This window comes from Perca flavescens, chromosome 11 (genome assembly GCF_004354835.1).
Source record: "Perca flavescens isolate YP-PL-M2 chromosome 11, PFLA_1.0, whole genome shotgun sequence".
In the NCBI taxonomy this organism is placed as follows: Eukaryota; Metazoa; Chordata; class Actinopteri; order Perciformes; family Percidae; genus Perca; species Perca flavescens.
In genome coordinates this window covers 35,085,406-35,105,000 of record NC_041341.1, presented here as the reverse complement: position 1 = coordinate 35,105,000, position 19,595 = coordinate 35,085,406, and the positions used below count along the sequence as shown (strand labels likewise).

Here is a 19,595-nt window from a genome sequence, read left to right as displayed (position 1 = left end):
TTTATATTTGGTGCGTGTTCATGTATTCTTTGTGTGTTCAACTGTTTCTTTTGGTATTGAGTGCACTCACTAGATTCTGAGCATCAAAGGTTTAACATCCCAGTTGGCAAAATGTGTGCCTGTTTTTTAGGGATGCACCGATTTCATACCAAGTACAAGTAATTACAATTTGGTACTTGCCGACACTGAGCACTGATATAAGTACTTAAAAATACCATTACAGTTCTAACAGTTACTTTGAAAACATGCATTATTTGCACCTGAGTGCATCATGACTTTATGAGGCGTACCTGAATGCACCATGAAGTCCTGTTGGTGCCCACACGCTTTAACGTTGTGGTTTGTTTAACATAACTCACGGGGAAGGCAACATGTTGCCACACGGTGACTTCAGGGAAGCAGGAGGATTTAACAGTTGTGTTGTTTCTCATCATGTCCAACTCCAGCAGTGGTCTTTGTGTCTGGAAAAGTGAATCTGCAGGATACCGGTAAGCTGCGCTGTGTCTTTAGCTACAGATGGTTGCACGTCCTGGACTGGGACTCCGGTCGTTTGAACCCTTCTAAGTGAATTACTTTAAGATTTTTAACCGTGTTTAAGCAAGCCATTAGCCGGTGCTAACAAGCATCACAAGCAGTGATGCATAAAGTGGTATCGGATAGGGGTGGGGGGAAAATCGATACAATATAGTATCGCAATATTTTCCATGGCAATACTTTATCGATACACAGATGCCAAGATTCGATCTTTTATTATGTGTGTTGGTCAGTCTGTCTGCTTGACAATCCCATTTTGCAGCAATACAATTGAAGTGAGATGAACAAACAGAGAAATGTATTTCTTTTAGATAAAACAGATTTTGACATTTCTTTTGGGGAGGGGACATAATTTGAAATTGGGAAAAATTTTAAGTTGGAAAAAAGGTAATTAATTGGAATATATCGCAGAATATTGCAATATGTATCGCAATAATATCGTATCGTGGCATAAGTATCGAGATGATATTGTATCGTAAGGGCTCTGGTGATTCCCACCCCTAGTATCGGAGTAGTTTTGAGTATGAGTACCTGAGCACATGAGTACTTTTTTTTTATTATTGTTTTAAATAGTTCTCTAAAAATGAAATCATGACAAAATCATGAATATGCACCTTCCTTTTGTTAACAAAAAACATGCACCAGTTGTATTTTGTATTGCTTTGAAACTGCATACTATGTGTTAAATTCACTCCAGTCTCCTAAGTACACAATGAACGTTAAACTGTCACAATGGTAACACTTATCTTAAAGTCCCCCCTATATAGCAGTTCTGCGGACCATTTTGAAATCAATTAAATTGTTTTTTTAAATCAATATTTGTGCTAATACAGCTGCTCAGCGGTCACAAAGAGAGAGAGATTGTGGCAGAAACGGAGATAGCTAACAGCGCCAACGGAAACAATGCAACCACAGCATTAGATAGCTCCATAGTAAGCTCCCTCACCGGGGCGACCTGGCTTCCCCCGGAGAGCCATGCTCAATGGTAAAGTTAACAGTCCCGACTGGGACGCAGGCCTTATCACCAGGTAACCTCTGTATGAGTGAGAGATGAGAGTTACAGTGACCATCATATCATATTTTCTTATGCTCTAAGGTTAATTGTTACAGTCTCACTTCCACTGTTGTCTGGTTTGTTGCAACAGTGAGATGTCAGGCTTCCTGTCCAAGTTTCACACTGACACAACATGCTGTGTTTGCATGTTATGATGCTCCTGAAGATGCTCATTGGGTGTGACGAGACACCCAGCTCATGAGACGAGACACAAGATTGAGTTCACGAGATTGAGACAGAGACGAGGTTTTAACACTGTTTTACGGAAAAGTTATAAATGAAGAAATGCATTGAGACCAGTTGTTTTGTACTTTAATTTGTCATTGTACAGTAGACCGAGAGAAATAAAGCTTATTTCATTGCTTCACAGTGATTACATTCTAAAGCACAAATAAAGTACCATCAAACACTCAACGGATGATTTTTGTGAAGACCGATGCTCTTTTCTCCTCTGCATTTTATTCATTGCAGTAAACAAGGAAGTAGGCTACTCTAGTATTGATTTATGACCATTATAGGACAAAGGGAGAACATTTCTCTTTTTTTAATGTCATTAAAAGTTAAGTGACTCATTATAAAAAGGACAGAGAGAGAGTGGTCAGCATGAGACAGTGCCACAGTGAACTGCAGGCAGCAGACAGCAGTGTGTGTGTCTCGGGCCAAGAAAGGGAGAGAGAGAGAGAGAGTGGCGGTACTCTCTAACCTTCCAACGGTGGGTTTTACAGGCAGCTTTTTTCTTCCGCTTTCGCTCTGCAAAAGTTAACTCGGAGTCAACTTTGGAGAACGGGGTGGAGGGATCTTCTATGCTAGTTTCGAGGTCAAGTCAGACTAATCCATCATGCTGGCTGCTACTCTGCACTAGGGCTGTCCTCGACTAAAGAAATTCTTAGTCGACTAACACTTATAGGATTTTGTCGACTAATCAATTAGTTGATTTAATTGAGAGAGCTGTGCGCTTTCAGAGGTGGTTAAGACTAGAAAAGCACAATATAAATGTAGTTAATTAACCATCTGTAAAACTGAGTTTCTCCACAATTAATCCTGCAAAAGCACCACTTTAAATCTTGTGTTTACCATAAATGTGCTCAGAAGTTTCTTGGAAATAAATAATCAAGAATGAATAAGCATAAAAAATGACTAATCGGCTAAAGAAATCTTAGTCGACTAAGACCAAAGCGACCGATTAGTCGACTAAGAGGTGGCAGCCCTACTCTGCACTTGTGTACTGATATCGCGAGATACCTTTTACCTCGATGAGAAATCACATGGTACAAGATCTCTTCATGCCTCATCCCATTTAACCACTTCTAACATACAAACTTGTCAAGACCCAAACCAGCAATGAAATGATCCTACTAACAAGTCCTATCCTTTTGTGTCATAGAGCTCCATTGTTGTCCAAAAACTATAAAAAAAAAAAAAAAAAAAACACATCCATGAGCCACACTGTTGTACTTGGTGACATGTTCCTTCACTATCATGAACATATACACAGTCCTGCTGCCCCAAATACTTACTGGAGCACCAAACCTGGATTAATCCAACACCAAATCCCAACTAATGCACAATTTCCTACTGTTTTAATAATGTTTGCTTAAAACTACAGTGACCAGCTGTTTTAAGAAATGATTGTGCCTTTTAAAAAATTAAACTATACAGTGCATACGGAAAGTATTCACAGCGCTTCACTTTTTCCACATTTCATTATGTTACAGCCTTATTCCAAAATGGATTAAATTACTTTTTTTCGTCAAAATTCTACACACAATACCACATAATGACAACACAAAAAACTTTTTTTTTTAAATGTTTGCAAATTTATTAGAAATAAAGCATGAAAATATAATATCTACCGGTACATAAGTATTCACAGCCTTTAATCAATACTTTGTTGTGGCACCTTTGGCAGCAATTACAGCCTCAAGTCTTGGAATATGAAGCCACAAGCTTGGCACACCTCTCTTTGGCCAGTTTTGCCCATTCCTCTTTACAGAACATCTCGAGCTCCATCAGGTTGGATGGGGAGCGTCGGTGCACAGCCATTTTCAGATCCTTTCAGAGATGTTCAATGGGATTGTTGAGGCTATCCTAAGCCTCGGTATGGATGGCATGGTGTTCTCAACACGTAGCAAAAGATCTTGATTCCAGGCATTGATTATCGTTGGGTGGTGTTCCCGTTTATTATAAAAAAGTAGAAAAGGAGGTATTTCACATAAAATAGTACTTCACCCAGCGTGGCTAATTAATAAAGTGCGGGGACTTGCTGTCAGTGCAGTGGGTGCTCACAGCTGCGGTAAGAACTGTGTGTTTCCCACCATCCACACCTTGCTCTCACTGATTGCCACACCTGCAGATATATCCAATTCAGAGTGACATACCACACCCAATGCAATACTCCCCCAAGTGGCTAAAATAAATATAAACTAACTTAACCTAACCAAAAAAGGTGAATATAAATGGCTCCTACAGGGATTCAAGTCTGGGCTCTGGCTGGGTTACTCTAGGACATTTACAGAGTTTTCCTGAAGCCACTCCTTCGATATGTTGGCTGTGTGCTTAGGGTCGTTGTCCTGTTGAAAGATGAACCGTCGTCCCAGTCTGAGGTCAAAAGCGCTCTGGAGCAGGTTTTCTTCCAGTATCTCTCTGTACATTGCTGCATTCATCTTTCCTTCAATCCTGACTAGCCTCCCAGTTCCTGCCGCTGGAAAACATCCCCACAGCATGATGCTGCCACCACCATGCTTCACTGTAGGCATGGTATTGGCCAGGTGATGAGCGGTGCCTGGTGTCCTCTAAACATAACGCTTGGCATTCACGCCAAAAAGTTCAATCTTTGTCTCATCAGACCAGAGAATTTGTTTCTCGTGGTCTGAGTCTTTCAGGTGCCTTTTGGCAAACTCCAGGCGTGCTGCCATGTGCCTTTTTACTAAGGAGTGGCTTCTGTCCCGCCACTCTACCATACAGGCCTGATTGGTGGAGTGCTGCAGCAATGGTCGTCCTTCTTGAAGGTTCTCCTCTCTCCACAGAGGAACCCTGGAGCTCTGTCAGAGTGACCATCGGGTTATTGGTCACCTCCCTAACTAAAGCCCTTCTCCCCCGATCACTCAGTTTAGAGGGACAGCCAGCTCTAGGAAGAGTCCTGGGGGTTCCAAACTTCTTCCATTTACGGATGATGGAGGCCACTGTGCTCATTGGGACCTTTTTAAAGCAGCAGAATTTTTTCTGTACCCTTCCCCAGGTCCGTACATTGAGACAATCCTGTCTCTGAGTTCTACGGACAATTCCTTCAACTTCATGCTTGTTTTGTGGTCTGACATGCACTGTTAACTGTGGGCCCTTATATAGACAGGTGTGGGCCTTTCCAAATCATATCCAATCAACTGAATTTACCACAGTTGGACTCCAGTTAAGCTGTAGAAACATCTCAAGGATGATCAGTGGAAACAGATTGCACATGAGCTCAATTTTGACCTTGATCGCAAACGTTATGAATACTTATGTACAAGTGATTTCTTCATTTTTTTATTTTTAATAAATTTGCAAAAATCTCAAACTTTTTTTAAGTTGTCATTATGGGGTATTAATTAATTTAATCCATTTTGGAATAAGGCTATAACATAACAAAATGTTGAAAAAATGAAGCGCTGTGAATACTTTCCGTATGCACTGTATATCTGTGATTAATTGTATAGATTTAGGTCTTCAGGAAGAACCAGTGGGCTTGAGGTTGAGTGGCATGGAAAAGTAGGGAAGTCAGAAAGTATTGAGATGGGATTTTTTCACAACAAGAATATTATAAATGAATGCCTTTTTTATTTTTGGAGCATTCTGCACCAGCACTAGCTTGCACTAACTAATACTGTATTTAATAGCACCTGACACTTTATTCTGTACTGTATCTTTCATCCCTGGATGTATGTAATGTTTTATGGGGTTAGGGTTATGTATTAAATGTTTATTTCTTACTATGTGTCTTTACTGTTTTGCTGTGATTGTCTGTTGATCTGTCATGAGCACACTAAGGCAAACTCCTAGCAACTAAGTTGTGTGGCAATAAAGAATTGAACCTTAAAGCATTGAATCTTGAATGTGAGAATGAAATGCTTCTCTTTATCATATAGGATAATAAATTGAGTACACTTGGGTTAAATAATAACCAGCAAAGTAATCGATAAGGAAAAGAATTGTTAATCACAGCAGACAGTAATGTTATTCATTATTAAAATATTATTTATTTTATTGAATCCAGGGTCCAAAATGAACTTTTTTGTCCACCAGCCAAATGACAAGTTTTACCAGCCACTCAATAGATAACCATTGTTTTTTGGCTGGTGAGTGAAGTAAATCTACTAGTCACTTTGGCATTTGGCTGGTTAATGGTGCTAATTTTGGACCCTGATTGAATCATTCCATATTGTTGTGACACAATCTGCAGCATAGGCTGTGTGGTCATGCCGGATCTCCCCTTGCTTGTTTCAGTCGCAGCAGAGCTGGCCCCACCGGAGAACCTGACCCTGATCACCTTGAACACCAACTACACCCTAAGCTGGGACCAGAGTTTTGCAGAGGGACATGCTGTCAACTTCACCACCCAATATGTGGCGTAAGTCTCACTTTTACAGACCCTTCATACACGAGGAAGAGAAGCCAGCGACCCTGAGGCCCAGCAGCAAGTTTGTTATGCCAAACTTGTGAGATGTGGTTTGTAAGGACAGGGTTAGGTGGTTAAGGTGGTAGGGTTGGCATCTGACCGCATCTACTACGCAAATACACTAAGTATTACATTTCAATAATAATTTATAATTAATAAATAACCAGCTTTTTCAAAAATGCAATTTTATGCTCATTAAACTATTAAAAAAAAAAAAAAAAAAAAGGTGCTATAACAGTTTAACTCACATGGCTCCCATTATCCTCCGTGACACACTCTCTTCCACTTCGCCTGACAACTCTTCTCCAAAACAACCCGCTCTGAGATAACAGTGCTTAGCCCATAGATTCACTCACTCAAAGCAGATAGTATGCGTGAAATAAAAACAGGACACGTCATTTCGCTGTGTGTAGTGTTAACTACGCTAACTAACCGTGTGTTGTGAACCGCGTGTAGTTATTAAAAAAACAGACAACAGCTGTGTCTCAAAGACCGGGGAACAGCCAGGACGTTGAGAATCCACGCGGCGCGAGAGGTGATGGATAGTTCCAGTCACTTCGTCATGTATTCACTTCGTTGAAACAAGAGAAGAAAGCCTCACTGATGCGAAGAACAGAACAGGACAGAGATACATATAGAAATGCTCTCTGCCTGCCATATACCAACTCCGGTAAGTCCATCACCCGGTCTCTGCCCGGGCATGCCTATACAGACCTGCCAACCTGTACGCATTTTGCGTAGTAGATACGTATTTTAACATCAAAATACGGTGATACGATTTGTCACTTTAAACTAAGCGTAAACCAGGTGACTGCTTTGAGTTCACTCGTTGACGCGCAGTAACCGTCTCAGTCTAACACTTCATGGTAGTAGGCAGCCAAACTTATGGCTAAACAGCGTAGCAGCCACGAGCATGCTGGAAAAAAAACTAAAGACAAAGAGTTCGACCAATCACACCATCAGGTCTCTTCCTCTAATGTCAATCGGGGATATCGGCGACTGATAGTGTTATTCATTCCTCCCTCATTCCCGTTTAGTTTGGTTGGTTTCCCCAATATCTATGGGTTTCCCAAAGGGAGGACGGTGCTGGCAAAGGTAAACGGATTTGATGTAGAAAAGTGAAATTGTGAAATGAATTAATTTACGTAGCCTACCTGTCAACTTTGGAGAAATATTATTTATTTATATTATTAATAAAGCCTTGCATTTATAAAGTCTTGGATTTCGTTACAAAGGTCTTCTATTATTTTGCCTTTCCTATGATTAAGTTCATACGTAACAAAATTAACTTTTACTAATTTAGGCTAATTAAAAACTGGGCACCGGTGCCCGTCGCTGGACGCACCGAAGGACCGAGACACAAAGTAAACACGCCTTTCTGATCGGTATTGGGGGTTAGCGGTTAAACTGAGCGGAGGATGTGCGGAATGTGTCGGTGTCTGTCGGACCTTGGCTGGCCGTTCGGCTCCTTCAGACAAAGCTCAAGCTAACAGGCTAACGGCTTATTAGCTAGCCAAACACCGAGCGGTAACATCTGCAAAGATTGGCTCTGTGAGCGCATCAATCTGCTCGGTGTGTGTCTTATAACAAACGGAGCGAGCAGCCGCCGGACTCTTATACCTGTTTATCCGTGCAGGACTTCACTGTGAGCGGACTGTTTCGAGACGATGTGACCGGCAGGTAACGTTAAAGGTTAGCTGCTACTGTAGCAGAGCTGCATGGAAACACTGAACTGAGCTGTGTGTTTTCAGTGTTAAACACAGCTGCAGGTGTTAATGGTGATTTCCAGAGGTGGAAGACTTACTCACATCATGTATTGCAGTAAAAGTAGAAAAAACTGTGTTGTAGAGTTACAAATTACTTGTCAGTTACAAGTCCTGCATTCAACATCTTCCCTATGTAATAGTACAAAAGTATTCTCAAAATATTCTTAAAGTACCAAAAGTAAAAGTGCTCATTATGCAGTGTAATATATTTTATTTTATTGGATTATATTATGATCCAATTAATTGTATTAATTTAATTAAACTGACAGATAATTTAAATAAAATGTTTTATTTAATTCAAGTAGCCTACTTGAACATCATTATTTTTCTAGGGTTTAAAATGTATACAGATTTGACATTTAATGGCACATTTATCCTGCGTGCGTGCCGCCGTGTTGATGAACCAGAACTTTGACAATAAATCAGTAAGTTGCTACTCAGGTAGGTTTGCCTATATATAGCCGCCCGCACATTTGTTGACAAACTCCGATGTGCACGTGGCGGTCAAATGGCGATTTTATCCCTTTAAATGTGAATAAACGCAGCAAATGCTCTTTCCGTTGTGATTGGTGGTATCAACTGGCTGTTACCTTGTTTTCCTGTGACTGTGTTGATGCGACTTGTACATTACAGCCACACAAACAGGACAGAGTAACACGGCGGATATAAAAAATTTTTTTTTTGAAGACTTCATTAAGGCGACAGGCGCGTGTTGTTAAGGCAGGCCACGTAAACCGGAAACCCTGAAGATAGTCAAAATATAATCCAAACCAACTACAGGAAACAACTGAAAAACTAACTGCACAAGGAGATAAAAGTTGTGTAATAGCCAGCAGTGTCATGCCTGGGGAGTTGAGCATAACAAAATGAAGAAGGTAAAACTGCGGTGTAGATGATGGATCATATTTTATTTTGATTGGCATGTAAAATTACAAAATTTGTTCAGATGAGATATCTTTCTCTTGTGTGATGTTTCAGACATAAATACAGATTATTAGAACAGTTGTTGGGGGGTTTATTTGTACCAATAGCATGTTAGCATTACAGGTTAATCATTGCATTTCTTTTACCTTTTTTTTCTTTAAATAAAATAAATTTTAAAATAAAGGATGTCTAGTTCAAGATGGATTTTCTGTTACGATGATTAATACCCTACATTTTGTTTTGTTTCTCGTCCTCTCAGGAAGTTCAAGCTAAGGTCTAAGAAAAAGAGTCCAGTGTGGCAAACTGCATGTGAGAAGACGTCACGTAGGTCATGTGACCTTACAAAGTTGAACCTGTACTACCTGGGCATTTACATGCTTCGCGTACAAGCCAGTGTGAACGGGCGTGTCTCCGACTGGATAATGAAGGAATTCTGCCCTGATAAAGATGGTAAGAGAGAGGGATGAGATGAAGACGAGTGGAGGCAGCGCAGGAGGGTGGGCTGAGGGAGAGAATCAGGCCCTCTAAATGTTGTCAGACCGATACTTAACAGTTTCCAGGAAAGATATTTCATACACAACCCTATGGCAGCATTTCATCTTAGGTGACACAAACCACAAACCATCCAAAACGAGACAAATGCACTGAACAAAACGGCAACTGAACAGAAGAGTTTACAACCACAAAGTAGCTGTGAGCAACATTTGCATGTGTTTTGCAGCTCTGAACTATGAAAACCACAGCGTTGAGTCAAGATCACGTGAGAAGCACAAGTTAAAGTGCCCATATTATGCTTATTTTCAGGTTCATAATTGTATTTTGAGGTTGTGCCAGAATAGGTTCACATGGTTTAATTTCATTGCTGCAGCTCCCCTTTTCACCCTGTAATCAGGTCTCTGTTTTAGCTACAGAGTGAGACCTCTCGCTGCTGTAACATCTTTGTTGTCAGTCGCACATGCTCAGTAGCTAGGTAGCTGTTTAAACAACTTCAGTCAGTACAAGGCAGGATTAGCCGGGAGACTTCTTCTAAACGAGAGCACACTTCCAACTTTGCGTGGAATACCTGCAGAACAGGGACATGGAAGTAGTTCTTCTGGATATTATGGTGAACTAGTGTGTGTTGTAGCAGTGTTTTGCCATTGAGCACTACGGTTAGCCCCTTCGTTTCAGCCAGTGACGTAGAAAGCCGTGCAGATTTTGACCAGCTCACCCGGAGACTGAAGGCAGAAGACATTCAGAAACCGTATCTCACTCAAAACAGCATGGATGTTTTTTTTTTTCATAATATCTCTAACATGGTTTCTGTAAACACAGCGTCACTAAGCTTAGAATTCCCCACACAGGCAGCAGAGCTGGAATAGCAGGTCCTCATACTGCTCACTGGTTGATTTGTTAGTGGTTTTGTCAGCTGAGATCAGATAAAAGGTGATGGTATTTAAAGATTTCAGTTTCTTGCTCAGGGACACTTTGACATGGGATTAAACCGCCAACCTTGTGATCATGGGGCGACCTATCTACCTACTACCACAAGCTACCCCAACTTGGGGCTCAAACCCAAAACCCTGACATTAAGAGTAGCTGGGCGACAATCAGCCATTCTGATGTGTGTGTGTGGTTATCCTGTAGCAGTCTGGTTTCCATATTTGTACCCAGGTTAACACAGTAGAGTGTGCTGTGTGTAATGGCTCTGCAGCAGCACTTCTCCAATCAGAGGCTGCAGATTTCACAACATATTTGTCCTGCTGCCTTCAGATGGCTGCAGGCATTTAATGAACTGAAGGAGAGGGTTTATTACCGACAACACATACTGGAAGAACCACACACTCATGTATAGATCAATGCAAACTGCTTCACTGATGGTCCTGCTGTAATCACATTAAATGTTTTAAGCATCATCCCATTATCGCAGCAAATTCGTATTTAGTTTGGTCTTGTGGTAGGGCAGGGCGATATGGACCAAAAATTATTATTATAAAATCTATTTTTTATTTTGTGTCAATACACAATATATAACTTCTAAAAAGTAGGCTAAATGTGCATTGTAAGTAGGTTACATACTGTATGAGATGTCACAAGCACTTTAATTTGAACAGATTGCATCAAAATAATATGCAAAGACAAGGTTTCCTTTCTTGTTTGAAAATACACAGCTGCAACAAATGTAAATGAAAATGTATATTAAATAAACAGCCTATAATAAATAGATTAAATAGAAAAAGGCCTATCTCTAAAATGCTCATTCAGCTGTTTTCAGAGAGAGAGAGAGAGCGAGAGAGAGAGAGAGATTGATCGTCATTTTTGCTTGTAAAAGACATATGGCCCTATCTTGCACTCAGCGCAATTGCCTTTGTATCATTCCTATTTTGCACCCGACACACAGCGGACTTTTCCCTCCACAGACACACGTCAGTAAATTAGGGAATGTATTTGCGCTCCCGGGGGCGGTTCAGCGAAAAGAGGAGGCGTGTTCAGGTACAAACGTTCCCTGGTGCTATTTTGCAGTTTCAGAAAACAAATCTGCCACTGACCAGGAAAAACCTGGTCTAAAGTCAGTGGTCCTAGTCTAAAGTCAGTGGTCCTAGTCTAAAGTCAGTGGCGCTAGTCTAAAGTCAGTGGTCCTAGTCTAAAGTCAGTGTCAGTGGCTAGTCTAAAGTCAGTGGTCCTAGTCTAAAGTCAGTGGTCCTAGTCTAAAGTCAGTGGTCCTAGTCTAAAGTCAGTGGTCCTAGTCTAAAGTCAGTGGTCCTAGTCTAAAGTCAGTGGCGCTAGTCTAAAGTCAGTGGTCCTAGTCTAAAGTCAGTGGTCCTAGTCTAAAGTCAGTGGTCCTAGTCTAAAGTCAGTGGTCCTAGTCTAAAGTCAGTCAGTAGTCTAAAGTCAGTGGCGCTAGTCTAAAGTCAGTGGTCCTAGTCTAAGTCAGTCTAAAGTCAGTGGCACTAGTCTAAAGTCAGTGGTCCTAGTCTAAAAAGTCTAAAGTCAGTGGTCCTAGTCTAAAGTCAGTGGTCCTAGTTCAGTGATAGTCTGAAGTCAGTGGTCCTAGTCTTCAGTAGTCGTTATTCAGATGCTATTTTAGGGGCATGCTTGGCCATAATGTGGCGTGTACATAACGTGCATACACTTTGCTTCTCTCATCTACACAGACGCAGCAGTTCCCATTTTTTCAAACCATACATAATTACAAAGAAAAATATTACTGAAAATGCGCTTCAGGTGTTTGGATAGATCAGGAGGCACTTTACAGTACAGTCCTCAAAAAGTCCCAGCATTCTTTGTGGCTTGTTGTGTTTTACACAACATTTCCATGAATGATGGATGTGTTGATGACATAAATGAGGAAATATTAGAGGACTTAAGGAGACGTGATGTTGAACTACGGTGGGATTGGACACTCCGGCGGGATCTGGTCCGGGAGTAATGCGTGATGTGCTCCTGGTGGAGCGGGTGGACGGAGATGGAGTGGGGGGAGGAGGAAGGGGCACAACAGGAGCAGGTGGTGCGTTTGGAGGCCCACGCTCCATGGCTGCAGCAATCCTCTCCAGACTTGAGGAGATGCGCCCGAGAGGAGCAGCAACATCGATAAATAATATTTCATTTATTACTTTGCTGCATCTCGGACAGCTCCCGCTGGCGTGCGTCAGGCAAATCTACCGTCATAATAGCAATCTGCCATGGAACAAGCACGCCTGCTCTTAAAGGGAATGAGAGATGAAGCTCTGATTGGTTTACTGCACGTTACGCCCAAACCACACCTAGCTACTTCAGACCAACCCATTTTAGATTTGCGTCGGGCGCAAGACTCATTTATCCCGCCGGTATCATAGCAACAGCGCCCGAGGTCAGCCCACAAAGCTACTTGCGTTTCACATTTGATACTATGAGTAGTTGATACAATTTTTGTGAATCGACTAATTAATCAAATATCAGTTTCATTTCTATACTTGAGTACATGATGATATTGTGAAACAAGATTCCTGAAGTTAAATTTACGAGTAAAGTTAATTTAAAACTTTTTATATTTTTTTTTTATTGAATAAAAGGTTTCTGCTATTGAAGCTTTCAAAAATAAAAGGCCCAAACGACCTCTCGTCTATCCATTCCTCTCTCCCGCTAGCTGCTGTGGGTCCTCCATCCAGAGTGGATCTTTCTCCTGCTGGAAGTGGCCTGGACATTATCATCGTTGACCCTCTGACCAGCGGCAACCGCTCCATGAAGGACCATATCCCTGACCTGTACTATCACATCCTCTACTGGGAACGCTCCGTAGACACAGAGGTAGGAAACCCAACTCTCATCCCTCTGACAAACACTAAGCTCATGCCTAAGCCAGGGTCAGACTCGCTGTCAGACAGGCAGGTGATCCCATCCACGACAGCTTTGTTGGGGTTTGAGTCTTTAGCTTCTTTAAACTTGGCTGTAAGGCTCTTAAAAATCAGACCTGTATCTGACTTAGGACTACCTTTTTTTTCCCCCTGCAGTCTGAAAGTGGCCTTTTACTGTATACTACATGAAGAATATATATCAGCATTTCCACAGACTTTTACATCTTTTACATCAATTCCTCTGTAGCCTTTATGTTCTGTGATAACTCTCATACAGGTTCTTTGTTCAATAACTACAGTGTGGAGAGATCCACACAGACATGTTAAAACAGGAAAATACCCAACAGTTTCCCCTGTTGACACTTCCTATTTTCTCTTCAGTCCCTAAAGAGAGCTGCTGAAACTCCTGAGACTGCAGCAGCCACATAATCAAGTCATACGCTCACAATCAGCCCTGTTAACAGAGCACCTGCTTTTTGTGTTTCTCTTCCGTATGTTCAGCGGTGTGTTTATTTTAGTGGTTTTTACTTGTGCCCTATATGCCTGGCAGCAGTGATTCCTGTCTGTGCTACAAGGCGGGTGAATCTCACATGAAAGAGTACGTGAGTTCTTTTATGGTTACAGGATTTCCGGCCAGCTGTTTGTAAAAAGAACAGCCTGCAGGTCTGACTTCAAACTGGTTTGACGAGGAAGACGCAGGTTACTACAGTGCGTTCTGAAATAGCCCAGAGCTAAGGAGTATGTCAAATGATATGGATAAAGGCAAAGCATACACAAAAGGAAAAAAACAGTAATTAGAAACAGCCTAGAAAATGAATACCATCACATGTCCTTTAATATTGCATGTGCTGCAGAGAGATAAATATATATTATTTAAAAAAAAAAAACAGTTTCTCAGTTGAAAACGTAAACCTCTCTTTTTTCCCCCTCTTGTTCTTGCATGGGGTTAACACAGTATGCCCTCATGTCATGTAGCTTTTGTGTTTTTTTTTTTTTTTTTTTTACATTCTAGTCATGTGAACAAGATTTTACTGGGCATTTAGAAATAATGTATGTTTTAAAATGATAACTGTAAATTCTATCTAGTTCTGCATTAGGAAACATCCTTTGATTTGCAGGGTCAGCCCCAAAATCCTTAATATTTAAGTTAAGATTGTTTTTAAAGGCCTAAGAGGCTTCTGTAACGGGACGTCTTTCTGAGTAAACACGATAAATGGGCGTTGGATCATTTCTAGAGGTATTAGACTGCATCATAAAAAGGGCGTTGGTTACCAAGTTTCTAGAGAATTACAGCGAGCGGAGCTGTAGAGAACTGGAGGATTCCACCCACACCTCCCTCACCTGTGTCAGGAGGCGGAAGATATGGCAGAAACCGATGAATCAGACTACATTAACTACAACAACAACTACATTCTTCTGATCCAAACACACACCTCAACCCATATCACTCTGCTAGCTACCTGTTTTCTGTATCTATTCTGTATCCATTTCATGGGATGAGAAGTTATTATTGGCTAGAAGGCTGGGGATCAAGCACTAATCTAGTGTTGTACATTAATTATTTACAGTCCATATCCACGAGGTTCCAAATTGCTCCGTTGCTGAGCTCTTTATTTTCGGCTGGATTCCGCTTTCTTTGTTGTAATTTTAAACTCCGGTGGATTTGTGAGGACTATGGTTAACTGGTCCTCAGATCTCTGCAGGGTAAATCCAGACAGCTAGTCTGTTGCACGACTGAAACAACTTTTGAACGTACACATTCCACCAAAACAAGTTCCTTCCCGATGGGCACTTGGGCTGCGTCCAGTGCTTAGCGAGAAAGGTCTGGGAGAGCGAGACTAAGGCAGGCCCATTTTCATAATGAACTGAAAATATTTTACACTTCTCAACGGGTACAATCAGCTGGGGGATGTATCTCTGGGCACATATCCTCCGCAGCGCTTAGGCTTTAGGTCAGCTTGGAAAGGCTCTGGGTGGAAGTGGCTCGTGGCTGACAGCTCCTGCTCCCCGCTTCCCGTAGCAGTGCTACGCCCTCTCTCCCTGCTGGCAGGGCTGTCGGCCGGGCCGGGGCAGACTGTCGGCTACTCAGTGTCAGGGGTCTGCAGTGATGTCAGCAACCCATCAGACTTGTCTTGATTGCCGTGCTTTCTCTGTGTGATTGAGTGATATATAAAAATGATAAGATATAAAAGATAAGAACAAGACTCAGATCTCCGCAAGGCATGCCCTATCTCAATGCAGTGGGAATTTTCCCAGTTGGTAACTTATTTTCTGATTATTCTAACACGTGACAACATGAATGCAGCACAAATGCCCTATCTTAAAGGTCCCCCCATTACATGGTGCTCTTTGGATGCTTTTATATAGACCTTAGTGGTCCCCTAATACTGTATCTGAAGTCTCTTTTATATAAACCTTAGTGGTCCCCTAATACTGTATCTGAAGTATCTTTTATATAGACCTTAGTGGTCTCCTAATAGGGAGGGGGTGTGGCCTTGACCAACTGCCACTTTGCTCATTTGAAAGCCATAATGTCTCTCTCTCTCTCTCATGGGTGGGCCAAATTCTCTGGGCGGACAAAGCAGAGAAAGGGGAGGTAACCTTGCTCCTTATGACCTCCAAAAGGAGAAGATTCCTGATTGGTCCATCTGAGCTTTCATTTTCTCAAAGGCAGAGCAGGATACCCAGGGCTCGGTTTACACCTATCACCATTTCTAGCCACTGGGGGACCATAGGCAGGCTGGGGGAATGCATATAAATGTTAAAAAACCTCATAAAGGGACATTTTCATGCCATGGGACCATAAACGAAAGTGAATATAATTAGTGTATCCACCAAGGGGATAAGTGAGCATTCAGAAAGCCTACCTCCCATGGGGAGATTCTGAGGCTAACAAGTCATCACCTTCCGCTAGCATTCCATTTACTCCCGTTGATTTTGGTGTCACTTTGACAGTGAATAACTTTACATCTGAAGCGTTTAAAGACTCAATTTGTCCATTGCTTATTTCTAAAGAAACTATAAAAATAGGCTAATGATTGTGTTGTAACCACGCAACTTTCTGTCTCATAGTAGACAAATTACCGTATAGTCAGGAGAAGCTCGCAGGCAATCGGGGGGGCGTGGAGGCAACAGTCAAGGGAGAAGCCCATAGAGAGTCCATGAAAGCATAGGAACAAAATATTTCAGCAACATTTTGATGGATTGGAAATACTTCGGTATGTGCTATACCTGCGGAAAAGAAAAATATTGCAATGTTTTTTTATTCTTTTATATATCGTGCAGCCCTAATGAGAGACACCAAATTTCCACCAGCTCAGATTCTCAGTTCCTCTGGCCTGGCCTATGCATTTCCTGTGAGAGTTGACTGGTGTTTTGAGGAAACAGCCATAAAGCTATTTGTTGAGAAACTTCCATTCCAGCTTATTGTTAAGTGTTATGGTAGCAATACTGCAAATGTAGGCCGGTGACGTTAAGGGACAGCAACACACACCTTGCTTCACCATGTGCTGGCACACTGTGACACAACGCCATCTTTGACCGCAGACCTTTGAGCCGCCGCTGTTTATCGTATTTGCTCTCAAGCTTGCTGGCTGTCATTTGCTTAACAGAATCACCCATATTTGAATGAGGATAAAGGAGAAACCCAAAGTCCTGTTTACATACAGAGCATTAATCTCCGTAAACTACCATCAATGTCAAAAGATCTGTCCGCCCAGACATTTGTGGTCACACTAATGCACGACAGCTATGAAGTGACTCTGATCTGATCTGACTGTTATTATAGCCTTTTCAATATAGTGTTCAGGGGTAAACAAATATGCATAGAAGTGGGCGATTTACTACAATGAATATTAAAATAAATTATCATCATTCGTCAGTTAGTTAATCCTAATGAAATATTAATGAAAAATATATAATAATGATGTGGTTGAATGACATCTGTGCTGAAAGATCTATTTTTTTTTTTTTTTCAAACTTTGGGTTTGACTGTAGTACGCTGGCTCGTGAATAAATGAAATGAAGTAGCCTTCCTAAAGGTCTCACCTCTCCTTCAGGACTTAGAAACCCAGACGTTGGCTAGCAACGTCCCCGTGGTGACTCTGTCGGACCTGAAGGCCTGGACCTGGTACTGTGTGAGCATCCAGTCACGCTATGACTTCTTCAACAAGGAGAGCAGCTTCACCTCACCCCACTGCGTGCAGACCGAAGGTAACGCTTTTTGCTGCCCTCTGAGAATATATTATGAAAGCAATGCAAGTCCGCTTTATTTGTATAGCCTGTATGAGAAGATAGGTATACAAAGTACTAAAGAGAGCAGTGATTTGTATAAAGTACATCAGTGTGTTGTTGCTCAGTGTGTAATTCAAGTGGTGCATGTGTGTATTGTTTTGTAGGATTGTTGCGTTTTGATTGCAGTTTCATTTTGACATAGAAGTGACATTTCGGTTTGTTTTCCATTTGCACAGCCAGGGCTGTGTAGGAACACCATTTTTTTTTTTCAGCGCACACAGAAAGTAGAAAGTGTGACCGTGAGGAGATATTCGCGAAATTTGACAAAAAGTGTATTGGATTAACGGCGCTAAGATTTAAGAAGACATTGTCCACGCTTGGTGTCCTGTATCCATCACTGTCGATAAATACCCGTGCCTACTGCAGAGTAATTTGTCCTGGGAGTAAATGCTGATTGTAACCTTTGGCACTGCAGACAGAAGCCAGATGTTAGTGGGTGTAAGTGGCTTTTTGGCCAGTGGGAAAGGAGTATAACAGAAGCTACACATTCAAGTTTGTATGTACCTGTGTGAGTGTATGTAGGTGATAACAGAAAGCAACCTGCAACTCTACTCAAATTTGGTGTGATCTATGTACGTGTCCCACTTTAACAGGTGCCTTTCTGTGGTGGCAGATCTTTGGCTACTTCCTGCTCTCTCTGGTGATCTGCTTCTTGTTCGTGCTAGTCATACTCTGCAGCTTCTTTTGGTTCTTCAAGACTGTTAAGGCGACGTTTTACCCCTCCAACCAGCTGCCTACACACTTCCAGGTATGAAGCCAAAGCTTTGGCTCTGTGCACACAGCAGGCACATTTAGTCTGTTAACGTTTCTGATATGTAAAGTCAAAATAGTTGTTTTGAGAACATGGGTTTTATGGTCCTATATTTGGCCAATTGAATTAAAGGGTAACTACTGTTTTTTTTTCAACCCTAGTTTTTGTGTCTAAGTGACTGATGGGAACAACATTATTTGACACTGGTCCAGTATTAAGTGTGAACGCTGTAACCGGCAGCCACAGCAATTTAAAAATGTTAAATTTAACCTTTATTTATTCAGGGAGGCTGCCTCTCTTTTGCAGGAACGCCCTGATCACATTCACACAGTTCTAGATTCATACCTGGAAGCTGCCCAGTTCAACCCCAGTCTGATCTGCTGGCCACTGAGCAGCTCCACTGGAGTGGTTGGAGGTTAAGGGCCTTGCTCAAGGGAACCTCAGTGGTGGTAATGAGGGAGGGACAAGCACTGCTCTTTCACTTTCCCCACCCAGAATTTATCCCGTCGGTCTGGGGATTGAACAGACGACCTCCTGGTCACAAGCTTGCGTCTCTAACCTTTATACTGCCCAATGCAATATGACCCTGTGGGGCAAATGTGCATCGTCAATTTAGTCCACTAAAAGGGCTTTATTTTGCTGCTAACAGGCTCCAATTAATATTCTAAGTGTCTGTTACCATTATGGAAATGATCCCTACAGAGATAGACCTTTAAAACCTCTTTAAGACCTTTCTGAAGACCTTTCTGTTTAACCAGAAACAGCTCTGAAGTCGCTAGCACTAAACCCACCAGACTCCATCCCAAATAGGGTTCAGGTTGAAAAAAAACAGTAGTTACCCTTAGAGGTCGACCGATATGGGTTTTCTCTGGCCGATGCCGATCTTTAGAAATCAAGGTCAACCGATGGCCGATAAATGCTGCCGATTTTTTTTTTTGCCCGATATTTGGCCGATATGTGCTTGTTTTTAAACCTCTATTTGAAAGATAAAATGTAACTCTAATATACACTGAATTTCTCAACAAAAACATTTATTGAACACTTCACCAATCTACACTTGTATACTTCAATTAAAAATGTATAATTTAAAAACATACTGTATATTGTATAAATAATATATGAAAAATATATTAAATAAACGAAACAGGTAAGAAGAAACTAAACTTTGTCAAATAAACTTGTAAATGAAAAAATAAAGTTTAGTGCACTTAGCAGCATTTATTAAACTTCTGAGAATACAAATCTGCACATCTTCACAGAAAGTGACATGTTATTATTAATCTCAACACTATTTCCTCCTAACTCCTGT

The 19,595-nt window shown here is 41.5% G+C and overlaps 1 protein-coding gene across 2 annotated transcripts in view; it reads left to right on the top strand.

Moving 5' to 3' along the window:
• The window catches only part of il10rb (interleukin 10 receptor, beta), a 29,339-nt gene that overhangs the window by 4,762 nt on the left and 4,982 nt on the right, over positions 1-19,595 (top strand). The window contains exons 2-6 of one of the 2 annotated variants that reach the window (XM_028592049.1): positions 6,068-6,191; positions 9,189-9,379; positions 13,035-13,195; positions 17,301-17,454; positions 18,129-18,283. In XM_028592049.1, the coding sequence (XP_028447850.1) occupies positions 6,068-6,191; positions 9,189-9,379; positions 13,035-13,195; positions 17,301-17,454; positions 18,129-18,283 (785 nt within the window). Of the gene's footprint in view, positions 1-6,067; positions 6,192-7,286; positions 7,335-9,188; positions 9,380-13,034; positions 13,196-17,300; positions 17,455-18,128; positions 18,284-19,595 lie in introns of those variants that run through there. The other variant, XM_028592051.1, reaches the window with a different exon arrangement.